This window comes from Patiria miniata, unplaced genomic scaffold, assembly GCF_015706575.1.
Source record: "Patiria miniata isolate m_02_andy unplaced genomic scaffold, ASM1570657v1 HiC_scaffold_25, whole genome shotgun sequence".
Classification (NCBI taxonomy): Eukaryota; Metazoa; Echinodermata; class Asteroidea; order Valvatida; family Asterinidae; genus Patiria; species Patiria miniata.
Window position 1 is genome coordinate 7,727,121 of NW_024037064.1, and position 20,199 is coordinate 7,747,319.

General features: G+C 40.5%; 1 protein-coding gene across 1 annotated transcript in view; it reads right to left on the reverse strand.

Moving 5' to 3' along the window:
* Nucleotides 1–2,954: 2,954 nt before the first annotated feature.
* The window catches only part of LOC119732968, a 32,019-nt gene continuing 14,774 nt past the window's right edge, over nt 2,955–20,199 (reverse strand). Inside the window, exons 2-16 of the mRNA XM_038206552.1 lie at nt 18,471–18,718; nt 17,304–17,479; nt 16,431–16,528; nt 14,867–15,141; nt 14,612–14,773; nt 13,553–13,593; nt 12,429–12,517; nt 11,126–11,369; nt 10,272–10,340; nt 9,014–9,297; nt 8,567–8,709; nt 7,134–7,397; nt 6,394–6,499; nt 5,032–5,224; nt 2,955–4,886 (exon numbers count right to left, since the gene is read on the reverse strand). Coding sequence (XP_038062480.1) covers nt 4,723–4,886; nt 5,032–5,224; nt 6,394–6,499; nt 7,134–7,397; nt 8,567–8,709; nt 9,014–9,297; nt 10,272–10,340; nt 11,126–11,369; nt 12,429–12,517; nt 13,553–13,593; nt 14,612–14,773; nt 14,867–15,141; nt 16,431–16,528; nt 17,304–17,479; nt 18,471–18,718 — 2,556 coding nt within the window. The 3' untranslated portion in view covers nt 2,955–4,722. The remainder of the gene's footprint in view (nt 4,887–5,031; nt 5,225–6,393; nt 6,500–7,133; nt 7,398–8,566; nt 8,710–9,013; nt 9,298–10,271; nt 10,341–11,125; nt 11,370–12,428; nt 12,518–13,552; nt 13,594–14,611; nt 14,774–14,866; nt 15,142–16,430; nt 16,529–17,303; nt 17,480–18,470; nt 18,719–20,199) is intronic.

Below are 20,199 nucleotides of genomic sequence, written 5' to 3' on the forward strand. Positions count from 1 at the left end.
AATGATAAATCCCGTCCTTCGATTGTCCTTAATTCAGTACAATCTAACATCCGGGATGGCACTTGAAACTCTTCAAAGCTATCCTATAGTCACGCAGACAAACACAGATTACTGAAGTGTCATATGTGAGGCTATTTATAACAAAGGATAATGTTATCAATATTTGTCAGTAAACACGATCAGTAAATAGTCGTCTGTCACTGTCTGCAGTCCAGTGACGTAAGTGTACGTGCATGGCGTTGTCATCCGGACCACCATCGGACAATTTGGTAGAGGGTTATTCAGCAACCCCGTCCCCAGTGCTTACTTTATTTCCAACCGCGTTTCCAATAGTAAACCCTGGATAGGAAACTTTCTTCCTGTATCCTGATTGGATACCGCAATTGGCTAGTAATGGATTTGTATCGTGTACTTGGTGCTATTATTCACAACGTGCAGTACGTGTTTTCGCGATCATTTGTCCACGCCTTCTCGAAAATACTTATTTCCTTTCCAATTTGCTCATATTAATATGAAATATGATACTGCATGTTGTCTCGATAAGATCGTAACAGTTTGATTTCAAAAATCGTGTTTTCGTAACTCACGCCGTGCTCGCGCTGCTACGAATTGACTCTGTATTTACCCCAGACACCGCATACAAAAACAAACGCTAATGTGTAACGCATATCCAGGCACCAGACTGTTCCTCATTTGCATACGTGTTCAAAAATCTTGCACATGCAAATGATCCAATACCAGGGTGAGAGAGCAGGTAGTGGTGGGCGCGTACTGCTTGACACCCTGGGGACGAGGTTGGTTATTCAGGCGTTCTGTGAACAGGCGCGGTTCTAGAACCAATATTATTGGGGGGCTAGCACGGTGGATCCAGAATTTTTTCAGGAAGGCGTGCTGAAATGTTGACCGGTTATTTTTTCCAGACACTTAGGCCTCCGAAAATCAATAGGTGGCGGGGGGATGGGGGGGGGGGGGGGGGGGGGGGGGGGGGGGGGGGGGGGGGGGGGGGGGGGCTCATGCCATATTTTCAATGGGGAGCGCCAATAAAATCCTAAAATCATTTACACTATATTAACTAATGCACCCTTGTCACGACTATTTCTTTAGGGGGAGACCGTTCGCTAGTACATCACAATCCTTCATTTTGCTAATGCATTTTTTTTTTAACGGAATATATTTTGGGGGGGCTAAACAAAATTGGGGGGGGGGGGGGCTACCGCCCCCCTAGGCCCCCCGTAGAACCGCGCCTATCTGTGAAGTTTGGACTGTAAAGACTGTATTCATAAGTCGGCCATATTGAATTGAAAGCGAGGTAAACTCATTATTTTTGAAACTTGCGAGTAAATGAAAATAATAAAATAAAAATTTATTACAAATTTATACCAGTCTGCTCTGAGTAAAATACAATTTGTGATTAAACAAACCTAATGTTGTAAGCCACATTAAAAATAAAATGAAAGCGAGGCTATGAACGCATCCAATCATAACATAGTCTGGCACCATTACATTCAACAGTTTACAATTTTATAAAACTGATTCAGGGAATAAGCTTCCCGTAAATAAGGTATATGGCTGAGCTCGAGTAACTTCCCCGTGTATACATGGGGCTATTCAGGCTAATCGAACGCTCTCGTGTAAGTTTTTACTTACATGCTGTGTGATTTAATCGAACGCACCCATACCAAGTTCATGAAAAAAAATAATATGCTGGGTCTATAACATGAGTTGTGACACGGACGCACGACTTCTGAATGCAAGCAGAGTATAATGTTTAATGACTAAATAATTGACAACAAAATTAATGTAAGTTTTAAACAATCATTCATGCTGCTACAGTAAATATGATAGGGTCCGTGGCTACGCTAGTCATAGTCTTGTACCGCATAGGCGTAGCCAGCGAGGGGGGGGGGGGGGGGGTAAGGGGGTATTTACCCCCCCCCCCCCAATATTTTGTAAAGACTGCCTTTTTCCATTCAAATGCCCTTTTTTTCAACGGGCTTACTCCCCCAATAATTTGTAAAGAGTGCCCTTTTTTGTACAAAGTGCCCTTTTTTTCTGAACAAGTGCCCTTTTCAAAAAAGAAGTGGTGCTCTTTTTTGTGGCTTCTGCTGTTTTGGGTGTCTTTTTCAGAATTTCGCACATGTATCGCCCTGAAAAGCACCATATATTGGCCCTTTGTGTACATAATTGTCGGTTTTGAACAGTGCCCCCATCGACAAATGGTACCAGTCCCCCTCCCGCTTTTTGATTTTACGGAGGCCAAGTGTCCGGAGAAAAAAACCTGTCTACATTTCACAACGAATGTACAAGTGAAATCCCCCCCCAATAAAAATGACCGTGCTACGCCCCTGTACCTAGACAATCACATAATAATATGAGTGTAAAACTGCAAGTCTTGCACAATTTTTTGGCAGCAATTTTGCTGTTCTAGAGTTTCGCACATTTGGCAGCTGAAAACTAGCCCATAGAAATTACATTTTATTCATAATTGTTAACACTTTTCTGAACCCTGTGCTTGCACTAATAATGACGTTGTGTCAGCCTCATATTCTAACGAGCTGTTTAAGGAAAACTAGTGAAAGCTTTGGCGCATTTTTTATAATCGATTCTTGCTTTGTAACGGTTTAAATTGCCTTATTCTATTAATTAGCTCCGCCAAGGAGATTATGTTTTCAACGGCATTGGTTGGTTTGTCTGTTAACAAGATAACTCCAGAAGTTATGGACGGATTTTCTTGAAACTTTTACAAATCAAGTTAGATTTTGGAAGTGATTTGCGTCCGAATGCAGGAATGTTTTTTTCCAGGATTTTTCACGCATCGTATGGAAAACTTTCACCCTGTGTAACCAGCTTCGTGTGCCCTGTATGCCTTACCACCCACCTAATATAACCACATAGGTCAATGGACTAGACCATTTTATACAGTGGGAATGGAAAGGTAGACCAACACAGGCATATACATGTAAACTACAAAATGTTTGAGCATATTTTATGACATTTTAAAACTTTGACCAATTAACTTGATATCTTGCAAACCAAAATAGACCACATCAAATCCATAATTGTTAAGCTGGATAGGAAATAGACATACGCATAAAAATTGAAATTTTGGGAAGTTAAATCAATAGCCTATACAGTATTACGTCACGATGGCGTCAACAACTTTTTCCTGGAACTTTGAAAGATGCCACATTTTCTTTTATTGAAAAAAATATACATTTGCTCTTTTCAGATCAACCTGAAACTTAACACAAAGACAAACGAGACAAGAAGCATTTTCACCCAGCAGAAACAGCTGTTTTGCACGTGAGTTGCCTTTTCATATTCAGACTCATCCCCGTATGTTTTGTAAACATTTTTCTTCTACAATGGCACTGTGGCATTTTTTTGAATTCGATTAATTCTTCATCCTTGGCACGCAGATAGACCATCACCCGCAGATATGTGCAGAACATTGACGTCATCATGACGTAATCTGGTGCAAAATTACAGTACATTAAATGTGCAGTTTTGAAACCCTATCTACAGAACTACAGGTGCGATTGGGCTGATATATGGCATGTACATAGGGATGTAGATAGGGATGTGTCACAGATGAAAACTGAAATGACGTCATTGGCATGATTACATAAACGGAAATCACATTTCATCATATTAGGCCTAACGGTGCATAAAATTAAGCCTATATCTATTCAACAACAAGGCCGATTGGATTGAAAATGTGTATGTGCATAGGTAGAGACATCGGTTCCGATATAGAACATTAATGATGTTTTCTGAATCACTAAAATGAGCACTAAAATGACGATAGTGACGTCATGGGGTGTGAAATTACATTGCATTAAATGTGCACAATATGAAACCCTATATTTATCTAATGGGAGACCTTGAGACGTTGGTGGCAGCATACATACCGGTCATTTTTCCATTATGAGCATGCGCGCTTCGGCTCAATCATGACGAAAACAATTGAAAAAAGACTGGTATGTTTGCTGCTATAAACGTCTCAAAAGTCTTCCATTACAATACCACTGGGTTGAAAATTGTTAAAGATAGCGACGTGTTATAGATAGAAATTTACATGACGTCATCATTGAGTCATCAGGTGTTATGCCAAGTCACATAAAAGGTGCATTATGTTAATCCATATAGTTATTTAACTTTCTGTGAACATAGACAGGGATGAATATAGATGATGACAACTGACATGACGTCGATATGATGACGTCATTTGGGTTTCACGTTACACCACATTAACAGTGCATTGTATGAAGAACTATTATCTATTTAACTACAGGGCCGATTTGGTCGAATTTCACACATGACAAAATACCCAATTCTAAATGCTAAAAATACGTTGCATAATAACGTTCGCGAAACAGCCCCGTGACGTTGCATAACATTCACTTGTTCTCTAGTTTAAATATATTCTAATTGTAGGCCTATCACTGACATTATTCAATTACGACGTTTTCTTCTGATATTATAAATTACGTTTTAAATTCATAGTGTGCAGCAAAGCGTGATTTTTTTTTATTAATAAACACAATCCTAATTGTGGCTATAGCTCCTTGTATATGATTTTCGAAACCTGGCTGATAAAAATTATATAGTCTAATCATTTAATATTTCGAAATCGTGTTCAAACCAAATAAACTTTGTCTTGTCTCAAGTTGGTCAAGTTATCTCGCTTTTAAGGCAACCTTTGAAAGTCCTGTTTTCAAGCTAGTCCTCTTCGTTCACTAACAGTGGTTGGTACGCGTAAGGGCGTGGATTGCGTTTACGCATTGCAGCAACGAGTGCGCCGAGTACCAGCACACAGCCAACCAATAGGCAGACAGTAGTCAGAAGCACTGGCAGCTGAACAGATGACATCTTCGATTTGGCTTCTAGAAAAAGCAAAAGTAAAAGGAAAAAAAATCAGTGATTTAATTCAAATGATTTAAACCAAACAACCCTAGCGGGGAGAACGACAGGGATATTTGAAGGAAAATTAATATAGTCAGGTTCCTTGTACCTCCATCCTGTCCCTACCTTTCTCTTCTTCCTGCTTCAACACTGATATCGGTCCTTGGGTGATGGCATAAGCGCGGGAACCAGACGCGGATCTGGCATGGCGTCTGCGCATGCTAAGCAGCGAGTTGATGTTACCGGTCGGACAGCCGAGGGCGCACCGCGAAGACGCATCACTGGAGTTGCACAGTATCATGTCGCAATGAACATACACCTTTAAAAGAAGACAGATTATAAACTCTGGATACGCTTTGACGTTCAAAATTGAAAACGGAGATGAAAAACATGCGGCTTTCTCAAGATTCCCTGCAAATATCAGATCTGAACCATACAACGTTTTATTTTTAAGAATTCAACTTTTTAAAGACATACAGTGTATAGGATTACAATGTACTTGCTTTTCATGAATTTTGTTCATTTCTAATAATAACACCTCTCAAAATCCAAACAATGTTCAAAACGTGTAGCCTGTTGAAGTTTCAGCTCAGTGGATATTACACTTTTTTGAGAAAACACTAAAAACCATGCACACCCCATTGATTCCAAAGCACGTCATCCACATCACTATGTACATGTATTTCCAGAAATTAGTCAACCGAGTGATTGTTGGAAATCCCCTACATTTATTGATTTCTCCTAAATCACAGCCGGCCAGACGGAATAATTTTATAGGGTGTTTAGTACCAGAACGATATTTAATCCAAGCAAGCTTTTAAGTAGGTTATATTTGTGATAAATGCAAGTGAACCTTGCCTTTAAAGGCAATATACAACATCAGAAAAAAGTACCAACTTATTATGCAATTCCTTACTGGACTGTTATAATATTGCATCCTATGAAATGATAGCACCTGGTGTGGCTGCCATTTTAAGAAAATTGAAATGTTTGTATCAATTTCCAACGATGGTCGGCTGACCAATCGTTTGTTAATACTGCCACCAATTTACCAAATTTAGTTAGTCCACATTTTGTTTGCAAGCGGTTACACATGCATGAACTGGTGCAAGCCTGATTCCCTGACCTGACAATCTACAGACTGCTTCGTTTCGTCTGTAGTAGGGTCAGGGAAACAGACTTCAAAAACAGCATTTTTTTTCTTGGTTTCCCCAGCATTTAAACACAGAACTTTATCAACATCTGCTGTAAAATACTAATCCCCAATCCATCTATTTCTGGGAATTACAGCGAAAGCAAATGTTGTATAATCTATTAAGCAACTCAAGAACATGCTGCATTCTTTGATTGAGAATCATTAAAAATCCTTTAACATCCAAACCAATGGAAATACTCACAACTTTGGGCTGATATTATAGATTGATTTTCCGGTAGAACATGGAGATCAATTGAAAACACTCAAATAACTCAAGAAACTTTCTCACTTACCAGTGGCTGGGGCAGGGTATCTACGAATGAGAAGACTTCGATCTCAAAACGCTCCACATCTGGGTCGTAGGAAGGACGGAACACCATTGTGTTATCTTCAATGCAACTGGAGAAGGTAAGAAAGACCAAAATCAGAATTATTAAGATAGAATATGCGTCAGGGTATTGTAAATTCACTGATGTCACATCAATTTCATCTATAACACGTCCCTGACTATACACGTACAAAGTTTTAATCTGATGGGACTTGTAATTCTGAAGATATATATACCTTAAAAATGGCACCATTAAGAAGACGTCACACGACGTCATATATTCGTAGAACATCTTAACTAATGGTCTTCGGTTGTGTTAAGTTTGAACAAAATCTTAACATGTAAAATCTTAACATGTAAAATGTCCAAAGTGCCATCCAGAAAATTCATGTACAAAGTCTGCGGGATAGAAAAAGAAGACGAAACAAATCGGAGGAAAAAATAAAGGTTTTTTTTCTGCAAAAAAAGTTGCAGAGAAGGCCAAAAACAAAAAGACACAACTAGGAATAAACAAATGAAACAAATTAAGATAAAACTTGGCTTTAAAAGTGAATCCTAGTCTTGTATGCACGTATATCTTGGGCATCTGGATGCGATTTTTCGTAGTCTGCTGATTAAAACAACATAAATCCTTCTAAGCCAATTTTCCATTTTTACTAGTTGAATTCCGGAATGAGAGTTTTTAACAAGTGTAGGCATAATTACCCATCTTGGATGAAAGTGTAACGGTGGAAGTCGTCTGGGTTGGAGGTTGGCGTGGCGCGACACGTCTGCACAAACAACTCCAGACCAGGCTCGCTCCACGTACGAGCCTCGAAGTACATCTTGTCACCCATTGTGACGTCAACGGGATAGTCGGCCGGCTGGTAGGGTGTGGCGTAATCGTTGCCGCGGTACATGCGCAGAGAGAAGTTGAAGGAGCCAAAACCGTCCTCGCGGAACGTGATCTTAGAGGTGTCAGGACGGAAACTAAAGCAGAAAAAATGTCAAAGAAATTAGTGTGTCACAGAAAAGAAAAGACATTTAGAAAGACCACAAGAACGAAACATGTAATACTTTTAACCAGTTCCATTGGGATTATTTTGACAAGAACAGAACGAGGCCCGGGATTACTTTTCACTCGACCTCATGCCAGGCGGGTTGAAACCATCACCCTCGGGCAAAACAATAATATTTCTGGCCTCGCTCGCTGCGAGCGGGTTGAGGACAGGTGTTTCAAATCTCGCTCCCTGCGTGTTTATCCGTAATCCGTTCCGACTACCTTTGCATGTATACAAGTCATCCGGCGTGCGTAGTTAAAAAATGTTAATGTGCTTTATTTCACTATTACCTCTGCTCAATGGTCCATAAAGCATTCCTAATACAATCTCAGCACTCTGGGGAGTATACAGCTCCATCGATGCTGGCATTTTTATTTCAGACACAATTGGCCAATTCAAACACTGTAACCTTCCCTGCTCTCACATACAATGTATTTAAATCCTGGGTGGGGAGAAACAATTATTGTGACAAAGTGTCTTGCCCAAGGACACATGCTGTGCACACTGCCGGCTGGCAACAAACCAAAAGTCGCAGAACTACCATACAGATCTTAATTGTCTCAAACGTCGTGTTGGTTGCTCGTGTACAAAGAAAGAAATTTATTGTGCTAGGCTTACCAAATCTTGAGATACTAAAAAGCATTTCCAACAAGCAGAGCCTTCAATAAATTAACTCAAACATATACATCGGGTTATAACTCAGCCTGTTTTTTCCAACAACCTAGTTCAGCGATCCCTTCCAAGTCCACGGTGCACTTGAATTTCAACATCCCGGTTTCAGGTCATAACCCTACTGAGTTACCTCAAACCTACCGTACCTCAGCTATCCCTTCCGAATCAATGAAGCACTTGAATTTCAACATCCTGGTTTCAGGTCATAACCCTGCTGAGTTCCCTCAAACCCACCCTACCTCAGCAATCCCTTCCTAGTCAATGAAGCACTTGAATTTCAACATCCTGGTTTCAGGTCATAACCCTGCTGAGTTTTTCTCAAGCCCACCCTAGCTCAGCAAATCCCTTCCAAGTCCATAAAGCACTTGATTCTCAATATATCGGTTGTGGGTTACAACCCTGCTGATCTAGTTCTCCCAAACTCACTTTATTTCGGCGACCCCTTCCAAGTCCATGATGCACTGGACGGGAATCTCAATATCTCGGTCTCGGGTTATAACACCGCCTGGGGTAACTGGAACAGCCTCGTCATGGATAACGTTGAAGAAGATCACATTCTCTCCACGAACCTAACATGGAAAAAAACCCAGATCATAAGAAACTAATAATGGGATTTGTTTTGAAGACATGTGCTTATGTTGTTGGGTAAATCGTGGAACAGGTTTTACTGTAGAATCGTTGTACAAGCCTCATACAGCTTTATTATATTACTAGATAAACGCACTGTTTGCAATAATAACAGCATCCATGTCTGCAGTTACCAGCTAAAAAGTCATGCAATGTTTACGACTTTTAAGTGGTTCCCTGCTTATTCTTCTTAGAAGATTGGGCCCAGCTGAGTGAATTTGGTAGATACGATATCGTAGACTTTACCTCCATGAAAGTGCCACATCGGTTGTAGGTCGTCGCGATTTTGACATGGCTGGCGTTGTGGTGACTTCCGACGCACGCTGGGTCCAAGAAATGCAAATGAGATGCCAAGGCGTCACCAATAACAGAGCGCGGAATGAAGACCGTCATTCCAGAGTCGGAGCAGTCCATTGTGGGCGAGGGGGGTGGTTGGGTGTTCCCATGATGGGGTGGGGTCAGTTGGTTAGTGGTCACTTTATGCACCTTTGACGTGGTAGTTTCCCAAAAGACCGCTGGTGTGGTCCAATCTAGAAAATGCAAATTCAACACAGAGTAAGTCTTATAAAATATATCTTAAAATTTGGGAAGTCGTGAAGTAATTATTCCACACATGTTTTTTTCTCAGTCAATGTATCTCATTATCAAGTGAATGTTTTTATTTTGTTCCTAGAAAACAATTACAATTCCAAACAAATACAAAATCTATATGAAAACAGTGCTTTGAGTAATTAATACACTTTTTTTTATTTCGTTCTTCAATTTTGTGGCTTAGTAGAGTTCCAACAGAATGCTCTAACAGAATCACTGGGGCACTCTAAGGGATCCCCAGGCACGCTCTAAGAGAACCCCAGGATGTTCTAAGAGAACCCCAGGGATGCTCCAAGAGAATACCAGGTGCAGTGTGTGCTGGGATGCTGCATGGGGACCCTGGGATGCGCTAAAAGAGCCCCATATGCAATCAGTGCAATGTTGCTGGGGTGCTGTAAGAAAACCCCTATGCAATAAATGCAGTTTGGACTGGGATGTTGTAACTTGAAGAGAACCCTCCTGGGATGCTGTAAGAGAACCCCTATGCAATCAGTGCTGTGTGGGCTGGGATGTTGGAACTTGAAGAGAACCTTTTTGGGATGTTGCAAAAGAACCCCTATGCAATCAGTGCAGTGTGGGCTGGATGATGTTGTAACTTGAAGAGAACCTTTTTGGGATGTTGTAAAAGAACCCCTATGCAATCAGTGGAGTGTGGGCTGGGGTGATGTAACTGAATTGAACCCTTGGAATGCTGTAAGAGAACCCCTATGCAATTAGTGCAGTGTGGGCTGGGATGTTGTAACTTGAAAAGAACCCTTCTAGGATGTAAGAGAACCAGTGCACTGACTGGGATGGTCTCAGAGATCTCCCGGTTGCTCTAAGAGAACCCTTTGCAATCAGTGTAGTGTGGGCCGGAATGCTTTAACAGAACACGAAGTTCATTTTTGCTATCAGAAACACTTTTAACACTTACCTTTAGGTGCGGATGAATGTGGGTAGTTGGCAGTTGAGGCATCGGTCCAAATCGGTCCAGGTGTAGTCGCTACAGAGAAGGAAATGAACAAATGCTTCCGTTACACCTATTTCAACCTAAAGCATTAAAGCAATTTACAAACAATGTAGTTGTAGCAAATGTTAATCTGTCTTTTGAGCAAGTTCGAGCAAGGGCTATGATTATAAAGTATGGTTCAATAACTTGTTCGAGCGAAGGATGGTTGAACTACTTCAGTCGGCTTTTTGGAACCAGAGCTAGATAGGGGCACACACTAAAAAAATGCCTGGGTTAATTTTACCCAAGCAAGGGTGAAAACTTTACCCAAAATTGGGTTGTCCTTTACCCAATTGTTTCGGTTAGAATTCTGTTCAATTTAACCAAAACTTTTGGTCATACCAGACTAAATTTAACTTGGTCTGGTATGACCACGAATGTTGGTTGAATTTAACAGGAAGTCTAACCCAAAGAATTGGTTAAAGCACAACCTATTTCGGGTAGTTGCAGTTTTCACCCTTGCTTGGGTAAAATTAACTCAGGCAGTTTTTCAGTGTGGTTGCATGGCTTGTTACCAATAAAGAACAAGGGGCACCAGGACCAAGGCGTTTTGTGTTGACGTTTTGACCACTGTACCTAAGTGCGCAGGCGAAAGTTACGTCACGATTCAACCACTATAGTCGACTAATGGTCCTTGCCCGAAAATGCTCTTGGATGCAATGCCTTATGACCTTTGACCTTGGCATGTGATCAATGAATTTGCCTGCCGTAAATGGCACCGTTTCAACCCCCTCAATGTTCAAGAATAAGACCAATTGTTGATAGGCACATTCACTTACATCCGGTCCACCATGTTGTGTACACGTTCACATCATATCCCTCAGATAACACAGGGCACGAATCGGTAGACTTAACGACGCCTTCACTCAGTGATACGGAATACCCACTGTTGGTACTAAGCGTTCCTTGAGGACGAACTTGTATAGTGTCAGGCGAAACTTGTGTGACTCTGCCGCTGAACATCCACATATTATTGTACTGATTTCTAAAGATCATGCTTGTGGAAGCCGTCTCTATGGTAACCTGTATGCCACAAAACATCAAAACAATTAGATACCAGTAGACCTCTTGATGAAGTGTATCTAGTAGAGCAAACACCACTTCCGTTTTGCTGCAAATGTAATAGTGACAACATTAGAACATCCATCTTAGATCCTCCTCTTCGATCCTTGCACTTGTACTCATGGAACACAAACAATTGTGCTTGTACAGACGTAACGGTAGAGTATGACTTATATTTTTATTAATTGTATGACTTATACTTGTAATGGTACCATTAAGGTGACACGTTATCGTAATTTCTTCGCACAATGGGAGACATCGGTCATTAGGGAGACATGTTCATGTCTCCCTAATGTCACAGACCCCCTTTAGAGGCAAAGGTTTACAGGCGCAATTAGATTATATTTGTTGCTCGTGGTCTGATTAGTAAACTTACCGAAATTCGTGGAAAAAGGACAAGGGAATATTGGGTTAGGGCACATTTAAGTTTGAAAAATTTGTGCATAAGTCTATAGGGATGTCGCCCATATGCCCAATCCAGGGTAATTAGTATTATTATTATTATTTTTAATTTCTTTACTCAGGGTATGCCCAAACAGTCTAAAACTGGTTTCCATTGGGCCCCTGCAAAAATGACCACACACATGTACATGTATAAATACAATACATGTACATTGCAATACCTTACAATGAAAGCATAATTACAATGAAAGCATAAACATGTGTATGTGATTGTCCACAACGTAGAAGAGGCAGCAAAGCTGTCTCTGCCAAAGAAGCGGGAAAGGCAAAGGTACGTAACTTGTAAAGCAAGAACCGTAGCACTATGGCCCCACACGCGTTCCCATCATGCACTTGCATACACCACACAAGTACAATAGGCCTGAGACGTAATGACGTCACGCTTTGTTTACATGTGCGCTTTCCTATGTGGTAGACGGTCCCCACTTTATCTGGCGTCCCGACTTCGCTCCCATAGGAAAGCGCATATGTAAACAAAGCCATTACGTCATTACGTTTCGGTCTATTAGGTGTCATGAAAAGTATAAATACTCAATTTAAATTTAGGGTTTTACTCACGCTCTGGTTAAACTTAAACGTCCACACTCCCAAATTTGTAGGAGCTAGAGAACCCTCAGATGGCCAACTCTGGATCACAGAGAGAGGGGCTGCACGGAAACAAACACAAATAGTATACTGTGATAGGAGACTAAATTGACTGCAGCTAAATGTGAACCAAACACAGACAGGCCTTCAAAACACAGCACCAATGTTCTACTTATTTGAAACTGTAGAACTGTACTGGACAAGGGCGGATCCAGAACACAATTTGTTGGGGGGCCAAAAAAAAAATTTGGTGCCCCAAAAAATTGGGTCCAAAAAATTACGGCGTGGGGTTCGGGGCCCGCTTAAGGGCCCCGAAAATTTTTTGGATTCTAGATGCTCTGTGGTGAGATCTGAGGCAATTTCTGACCACTTTAACCAATGTTTTTTTGAGGAAAAGATGGTGGTGTACTCATTGCCTGCCTTTATTGCGATGTCACATAAAAAAAAAAAAATTGGTTTCGTTTTGGGGGGGGGGGGGCATGGCCCCCTTTGGCCCCCCCCCCTGGATCCGCCCTTGGTACTGGACCGTATTCCGTTTTGTCAATGATATGGCTAAAGCACATCTACAAATATAGGGCTTGATAGCTACACACATGCTCAGAGCTAAAATGCTATTTTAAAGATAATACATATCTAAAGGCTCACAGGATCCTTTGCATTTATCCCGAAGTATTATCAAAAAAAGCTTATGAATTACAGATTGTACCGGTACTAAACACCCCATGAAAATTAATCCGTCTGGCGTGCTGTCATTAAGAAGAAATCAAGAACAGTAGGTGATTCCCAACAGTCAATCAATTTCCTTTTTTTTGGAAAGAGAGTGCTATTGACGAAATCGTGTTTCGTGATCAATATAGGTCGTGCGTGGTTTGTCATTGTTTTCTCGAGAAGTTTAATTTCCTGAGCTGAAACTTCAACAGGTTAGGTTTTGATAACTCTTTGGATTCTGAGTTGTGTTATTATTCATGCTATTGGAAATGGAAACAAATAACGAAAATCACATGATCCTCTAATATAACGTGTGTCTTTCAGTTTGAGTATAAAATTAGAAATGGCAGAACTGTTTCCAATATGAAATAAAACCATGACAAAATTACCTTTGACTGTAAGATACACACAACGTACTTCACTTGTAAACCTGACAACAAAGAGCAAAAAGTACAAGAATGCTTTCAAAAATCCATCATTAGGCTTTGTAAACTGTGTACTTAACATAAAGTATATTTAAGTCAAGCATAAATAGTTGAGTAACACTGTGATATAAAGTTGGTCGTAGGGCACACAAAGGTCTATTTTATAATCGATTTAAATGGTTATTCACTTGGGTGTCTTTCCATGCATCTGGTGTATACAATGAGCCGAATTTGGCCGCGTTATGGGTGATCCTATATGACAGCACTGCCCGGTTATCTCCACCAGCCAAACACGGTAAGTCACAATAATGAAGTCAGGCAGTGAGTCAGTCAGTATTCTATAGGCCATGATTATCAGTCCAGACTTTTGTTCAGGTTCGTAACACATCGGTGCGTATCACATGGTGTTGGCCTCTTTCCTGAGATTATATGATAAAACGTTCAAACATCTTTGTTCCCATGTTTAAAAGCTCACACAAAAGGCTGAAACTTTGAATTGAAATTGCCGTATTGCGTGCTGAAATGTACGTGAAATACATGCGCGAATTAAAAAACAGAGGGCGTCCTTCGCCAACACTCTACACTGGTTCCCGCCCAGAAGTATTTAAAACTTGGAATGATACGGGAACCGGTCTAAGTTCACCTCTGTGTGCGCACTTTTGCAACTGCGAACAATCATATTCGGATTCAGCAGGTTTTATTGGTATGAATAGCCAAAGTTCCATAAGGACGCATTCATGTATCACGAAACTTTTGGTTGATCATGCCAAGGCAGGTAAAAAGAGAACGAACTACAGTGTACAGTCTGGCCCTCCATGCGACAAGCCAATACGAGATTCTGACACACGATTTGAATTTTTTTCATCAAATCTAATAAAATCCACAAAGTTTTTGTAGGACTTTGAAGGATTGAGAAAGGTAGCACCTGGACACTATTGCGGCACTTGAAAATTGAATCCCTCAAAAAATGGTATTTCTAAGAGTGGAGAATTTTGGAGGAATGACCATAAATTCTGATCTTACCCATCCGAGTCCAACGCATTGAAACAAAAGATGTGAGTTCCCATTTGGCTGTCGGTTGGTGTCCACGTGGCCATGATGTAGTACTCGTCGGTCTTACCGGGCACCAGTGAAACAGCTGTTGTTGTCATGCCGACGGGTGAGGTTGTTTCCATCTCGATTATCCTGAAAATGTGACCAAATTCCACGAAGCAAGTCTGAATTTTCATTCTTAAGTTGTACTTTGCTCTTGTGATTGACTTTTGATTGTGTACTCACTGTGCATGAGAAGCCCTTGCGCGGATCTGTGCGCTGAACGTCTCCCCCGGCGCAAGCCCGTAACAGCTCCCCTGAGCCGGCGAAGGAGCTATCAGCACCGGCCTGTCATCGCAAGCACTGTTGATATTGCTCATGTACACGTTGACCAGAAACTGCAGCGGGACCTTGCTCATTGCGGTGACGGAGGATGGCGTCGCGAAGTCTTCGACCATCAAGGCAATCGCGTACCATCCTGATGATAGTGACGCTGCGTCAATGGTCACAACACACGTGCTCTATATTAGAAAGAATGACAAACGTATTCTTTGGAATGAGACAAGGAATAGACCCATATAAAAGGGCTTTACATTATATCTATCCCTGCCCTCTACCAAACAAAACAATACTTCTTGTTTCAAGCACGTCAAGTGAACATCTTCGCGCGAACAAATGACCTCTATCTAAAGTTTCAACAGTTTCCATTTAACAACTGTTTTTAATTTTCATAATTATACACTGAGTGGAAAGAGGCAATGGTGGCCAATTCTCTCATCCCAAGACACAAATGTATTCATGAGCAAAAGCTTATTTATTTATTTAATTTTTTTTTTTGGGGGGGGGGGTTATTTGCTGATTCAAGATGGGAAGTTGCCTTTACCAAATGAACCAATGTTATTTGGAATTCTCTCATAGGCATAGCGACTTTCCCCGCCTTCTACCGCTGTGACCTGGGTTCAAATCCTGCCTGTGCAAATATGTGGATTGGGTTTTCAGTCACTAATTGATTCCATGGGTTTTCCTCTAAATTATCATTCTTTGGTTTTCCTCCCACCACTTGACAGTAATTTCCTTCCACATCTGCTTGCTACCAGGCGGCAGCCCTACTTGAAATATGCCTGGGCTATCCCGGCCATTTTTGCAAACAATAATAAATGAATTGGTTTTTTTTTATATATACATGGCTATATACGGGAGAATCAATTAAAGAGGTTGTGGAATGCTCGAAGACATTTCCGTCATTTTCGGGTATTATGTAGCCTAAGGTGTGATGAAATAAAATCGACTATTGTGTCTATCATGAAATGAGTACAAAAGGTACTTTTGAGAGCTGTTTTTCAGGTCCTGTTTCGCCAGCTCTCAAAAGTACCTTTTGTACTCATTTCATGACAGACACAATAGTCGTTTTTATTTCATCACACCTTAGGCTACATATACCCGAAAAATGACGGAAATGTCTTGGGGCATTCCACAACCTCTTTAAAGTTTCCCCTTGTACTCTGACGTGGATAACTGACAGTGTGTACAAAGTACAACTGGATATCTCGTCAAATGAGTCTCAGAAACAGAGGTATGGGCAAAAGCATTTTCAATTGATGGCTATTTTGAAAAATAGCAGCAACACAGCGCACATTGACTTTTTTTTACTGGTAAAAATATGATATGCCTCGCGGCAGGACGTAAAGGGTGCATATGTCATGGACTGGTACGGTCTTTGTGTAGCATTCAATCTTGATCCTTCAAAGAAATGGTTTCGTTTAATCACTGAGGTCATATCATTATAGTTGTGCCTTGAGTCCATACTCACTGGATTAAGTACAGCATTTTGGATTTGAGTCGTGCCTCCTCTTTCAGCGCTGCTCGATGGCCAACGACATTTAATCTCGTCTCCATCTGGATCGCTTACTACAAAGAACCAGAGGGGACATCGGAATAATGAAGATCTTTATTATAACGTACATGTACACTTTCATTTGAAGGGTCATAGTTTTGAATCTGATCGTCTTATGATAACGTCATTAATTTTATACATATGCAAAAGCCCAAGTTTGTAGGTCGGTTAAAGACACTGTAGTATACCAACATTTGCTTTTGCTGTAATTTTCAGAACTAGATAGACTTGGGGCTTTTAACTGGGTATAGCAAATATTGTTACACCGACCTGTTCACACTTTTCGTTCGCAGATGCAAACACAAATTCTCAAGAGACATAAATGCTATTTTTATAATCTGGTTCCCTGACCGTACTTCAGACCCTATTCAGACGAAATGGACCTTTTATAACGTTGGGTAATTGTCAGGTTAGGGAACCAGGTTAGCTCAGTACAGATGTAGCTGGCTTGCACTCGTTGAAGGATGGGTAATCGATTGCAAACAAAATGTGGACTATGGTAACTTGGGCAAAGTGGGAGCAGTATACCATCGTTGGAAAGTGACACGAAATTCCGCTTTTCTTGAAAATGACAGCACACCAGGTGCCATGATTTCACGGGATGCTTGAGACTATTATTCACTTACAGTCAAGTATGATATTTTATAATAATTTGGAAGTTTCCTTCTAGCTGTTTGCAAAATTTGTATATTATACCTACATAATTCCTTCCATTTCTGGAATGGAAGTGGTCTTGTGAATGCAACGTGAACGCCCAACCCTGTGGAATAAAATGTAATCCAAATTTACCTGGAATGTTCAGAGTTGCATTGCATCCTCGCTGTATGCGGTATATCGGCACCCATGACGTGACCGGGGATGAGTTGATGACGCCATTAGCGCGAGGTGACAAATCAACGTGAGCTTGTGCACCGTATGATGGTTGACCTCCATTGCCAATTGAAATCCAACAACAATTATCAAAACTGCATGAAAAACCACAGTTGAAAAGTTCTGTCAGCCTCAGCAGTCACATTTTTTTTCAGTGGGGAGGGAGGGGGGCCTTGCCCGGGAAGGGGGTAGCGGTAGCCAGGGTGGATTCAAACAAAATGGTCACACATTTGCAGGGGCAGATTGGCCAAGTTGAAAATTGTTCCAAATAAGAAAAGGGAGGGATTGGAGATTTGCTGCATTCAGACTGTTTGGTTTTCACCAGATTACATTCCAAAGTTTAAACTTCAGGAAACCAATTTTTCAAGAATATTAGCAAGAACCTATGTTACGATAAGCTGTAGAGAGGACGTCCAATAAAACTATTCGAGAACTATTTGGAAATGGGCCCAATTGGGCTATATAATGGGCCTAATTGGGCTATTTGATTTTTTTGTTTTTTGTTTTTTGTTTAAATAACATGACATTAAATGGAAAGACCATACAAGTAGAACATCAACGTCCACACAACCATCCTTTAAAAACTGGGCGTTTTGTTGGTGTTATTCTTGCGATAACCAAGCGAGAACGAATTTCGGACGTCACAATTTTGTCCCCAGAAAATCGAGTTGTAAGGGCTATAATTGTGAATCCAGCCTCAAAGTGTTTTGAATTCTGCGGACGTGTAAGACTAAACATTGTGCATTGGTAATGTGTGTATTTTTTTTTATGTACCACACCCCGTCTACGCTTTATTGAATAGAGACGACTTGAAATTCGTAAGGGTGTGCCACAAAATGATCGCAGAAACGCACATAAAGATGGCGCAGCAAAATCGTACCCATGGGGAACGAGGTTGCCTTCGAGTGAAGTTAGTCTAGCAAAAGCTAAAAAGGAAAGTAAAACGTCAATACTTTCAGGTTGTAGCAAATGCGTTCAAGTAATGGCGTTTGCCTCATTTATAGTCATACAGATGCGAAACGCTTAAAAACTGGTTGTATAATAGCAGATGCTAATTTTTATTCATACGACCCTATTCGCACCCACCTTATGTCGAATGAAGTCAATCCTGGATCGATGGTAAAATTGGTGTGCCCAACACCAGACTGCCAATCTTCAGCCACACTGTAGTCCGTACATTGGTAATCCAAGTTCGCTATATTTCGGCTGCTGCACTGATCACATTTTAGCACCTCGCCACGGCTGTCGACCAGGGTGTCATTACCGATGTGCGTCTCGTCGCATTCGTTTGAATAGATCGAACGACGCCACGCGATCCACCAGTTGATATCAATCTGATTAAAAAAAAATCATCTTAAATTCCCAAACTTGTGCTTGAGTTTAAGGTGTGCCTTAGGCCAAAAAAAAATGTCTCCGGTTTCTGGTATGCGCGCGCGTTGCCGTAGCCATGCGCGTCGGCAAAATGAAAACTTTTTTTTTTCAATGAAAGATGATGTCTGACTGGTTTGACTGGAATCCTGCTGCTGCACAATTTTAACGTGTTGTTAGATTGGATTATGGTCGAGAATAAGCTTTATGTGGCCTCTCTGGACTCCCATCTACTTGCACAAAGTTTAGTCGGGCACCATTTGCAGTCATCAGCCGACATTTCAATGATTTAAAGCAAAACAAATCAGGAAAAAAAAAAAAAAAAGCCGCGTCGCCGCACCACTTTTTGGGCAAGCTCCATACCAGAAACCGGAGACTTTTTTTTTTGGCCTTAACAACGTGTAACTACATTTTACTGTAAACATAATAGCACTGTAAAACTTTTATTGTAAAAATTACAGTAATTTACTGGCAGCTCAGTTGCCAGCCGTTTACTGTAAATTTTACAGTAACAAATGTCATACTGTATTTAAGAGAAAAGGTAAATTACTGTATTTTTTACAGTAAGAGTGGTACTGCTGTGAAATGCTCACCGTAAAGTACTGTATAATTTATACAGTAAAGTTGATCTTACTGTAAAGCTTTTTACAGTAACGTACAGCTAAATGTACAGTAATCTTTACAGTAAATAACATCATACTGTATTTGCATACAATAGTAAATTGCTGTTTTTTTTACAGTAAGAACAGTACTACTGTTTACATTACGGTACTGTACAGCAAAAACTTACAGTGCAGTACCGTATAATATACAGTAGTGGTGATCTTATTGTAAAGTAATTAACAGTAATTTACAGCTGGATTCTCAGTGACCTTCAAGTTTACAGTAATCCAATATTAATGTTCCAAGATACAAAGCTGCCTTTCCACGTTGAACTTTTGTTCTTTTATTGCGTCAATTGTAACAATGATAACTAATACAAATACAAAGAAGTTTCATTGCAATATGTACATGTATCTTCAAATATCCCACTTCAAATCAGGGAAACGTCTTTCATCATGGCACCATTTACTTCGTAATTAATTTCATGATCGTTAAGCACTCATGATGCCGTCTTCTAATCAGTGTGCACTATATACAACTTATATTGTGCATGTTAACATTATGAAAATGAGAGGGAAAAGCAATGCCTTTCTTGTATTATGTAGTAATATGAAAATGATTTAATATTACAAATAACCAATTTACACTGTACAGCAATTTAAATTTGACGTAACTTTAATGTTGGCACATAAACTCTCCCCCAACATACACGCATGTTCATGGGCACGGTGTAAATCGAGGATATTCTTTGTTACTCAGCATCATTTTTTATACTCTTAATTTTTTGACAACAAATTTTGGGCATGTTTCTAACCGAGGTCATCCTCAATTTGACCCCTGACCT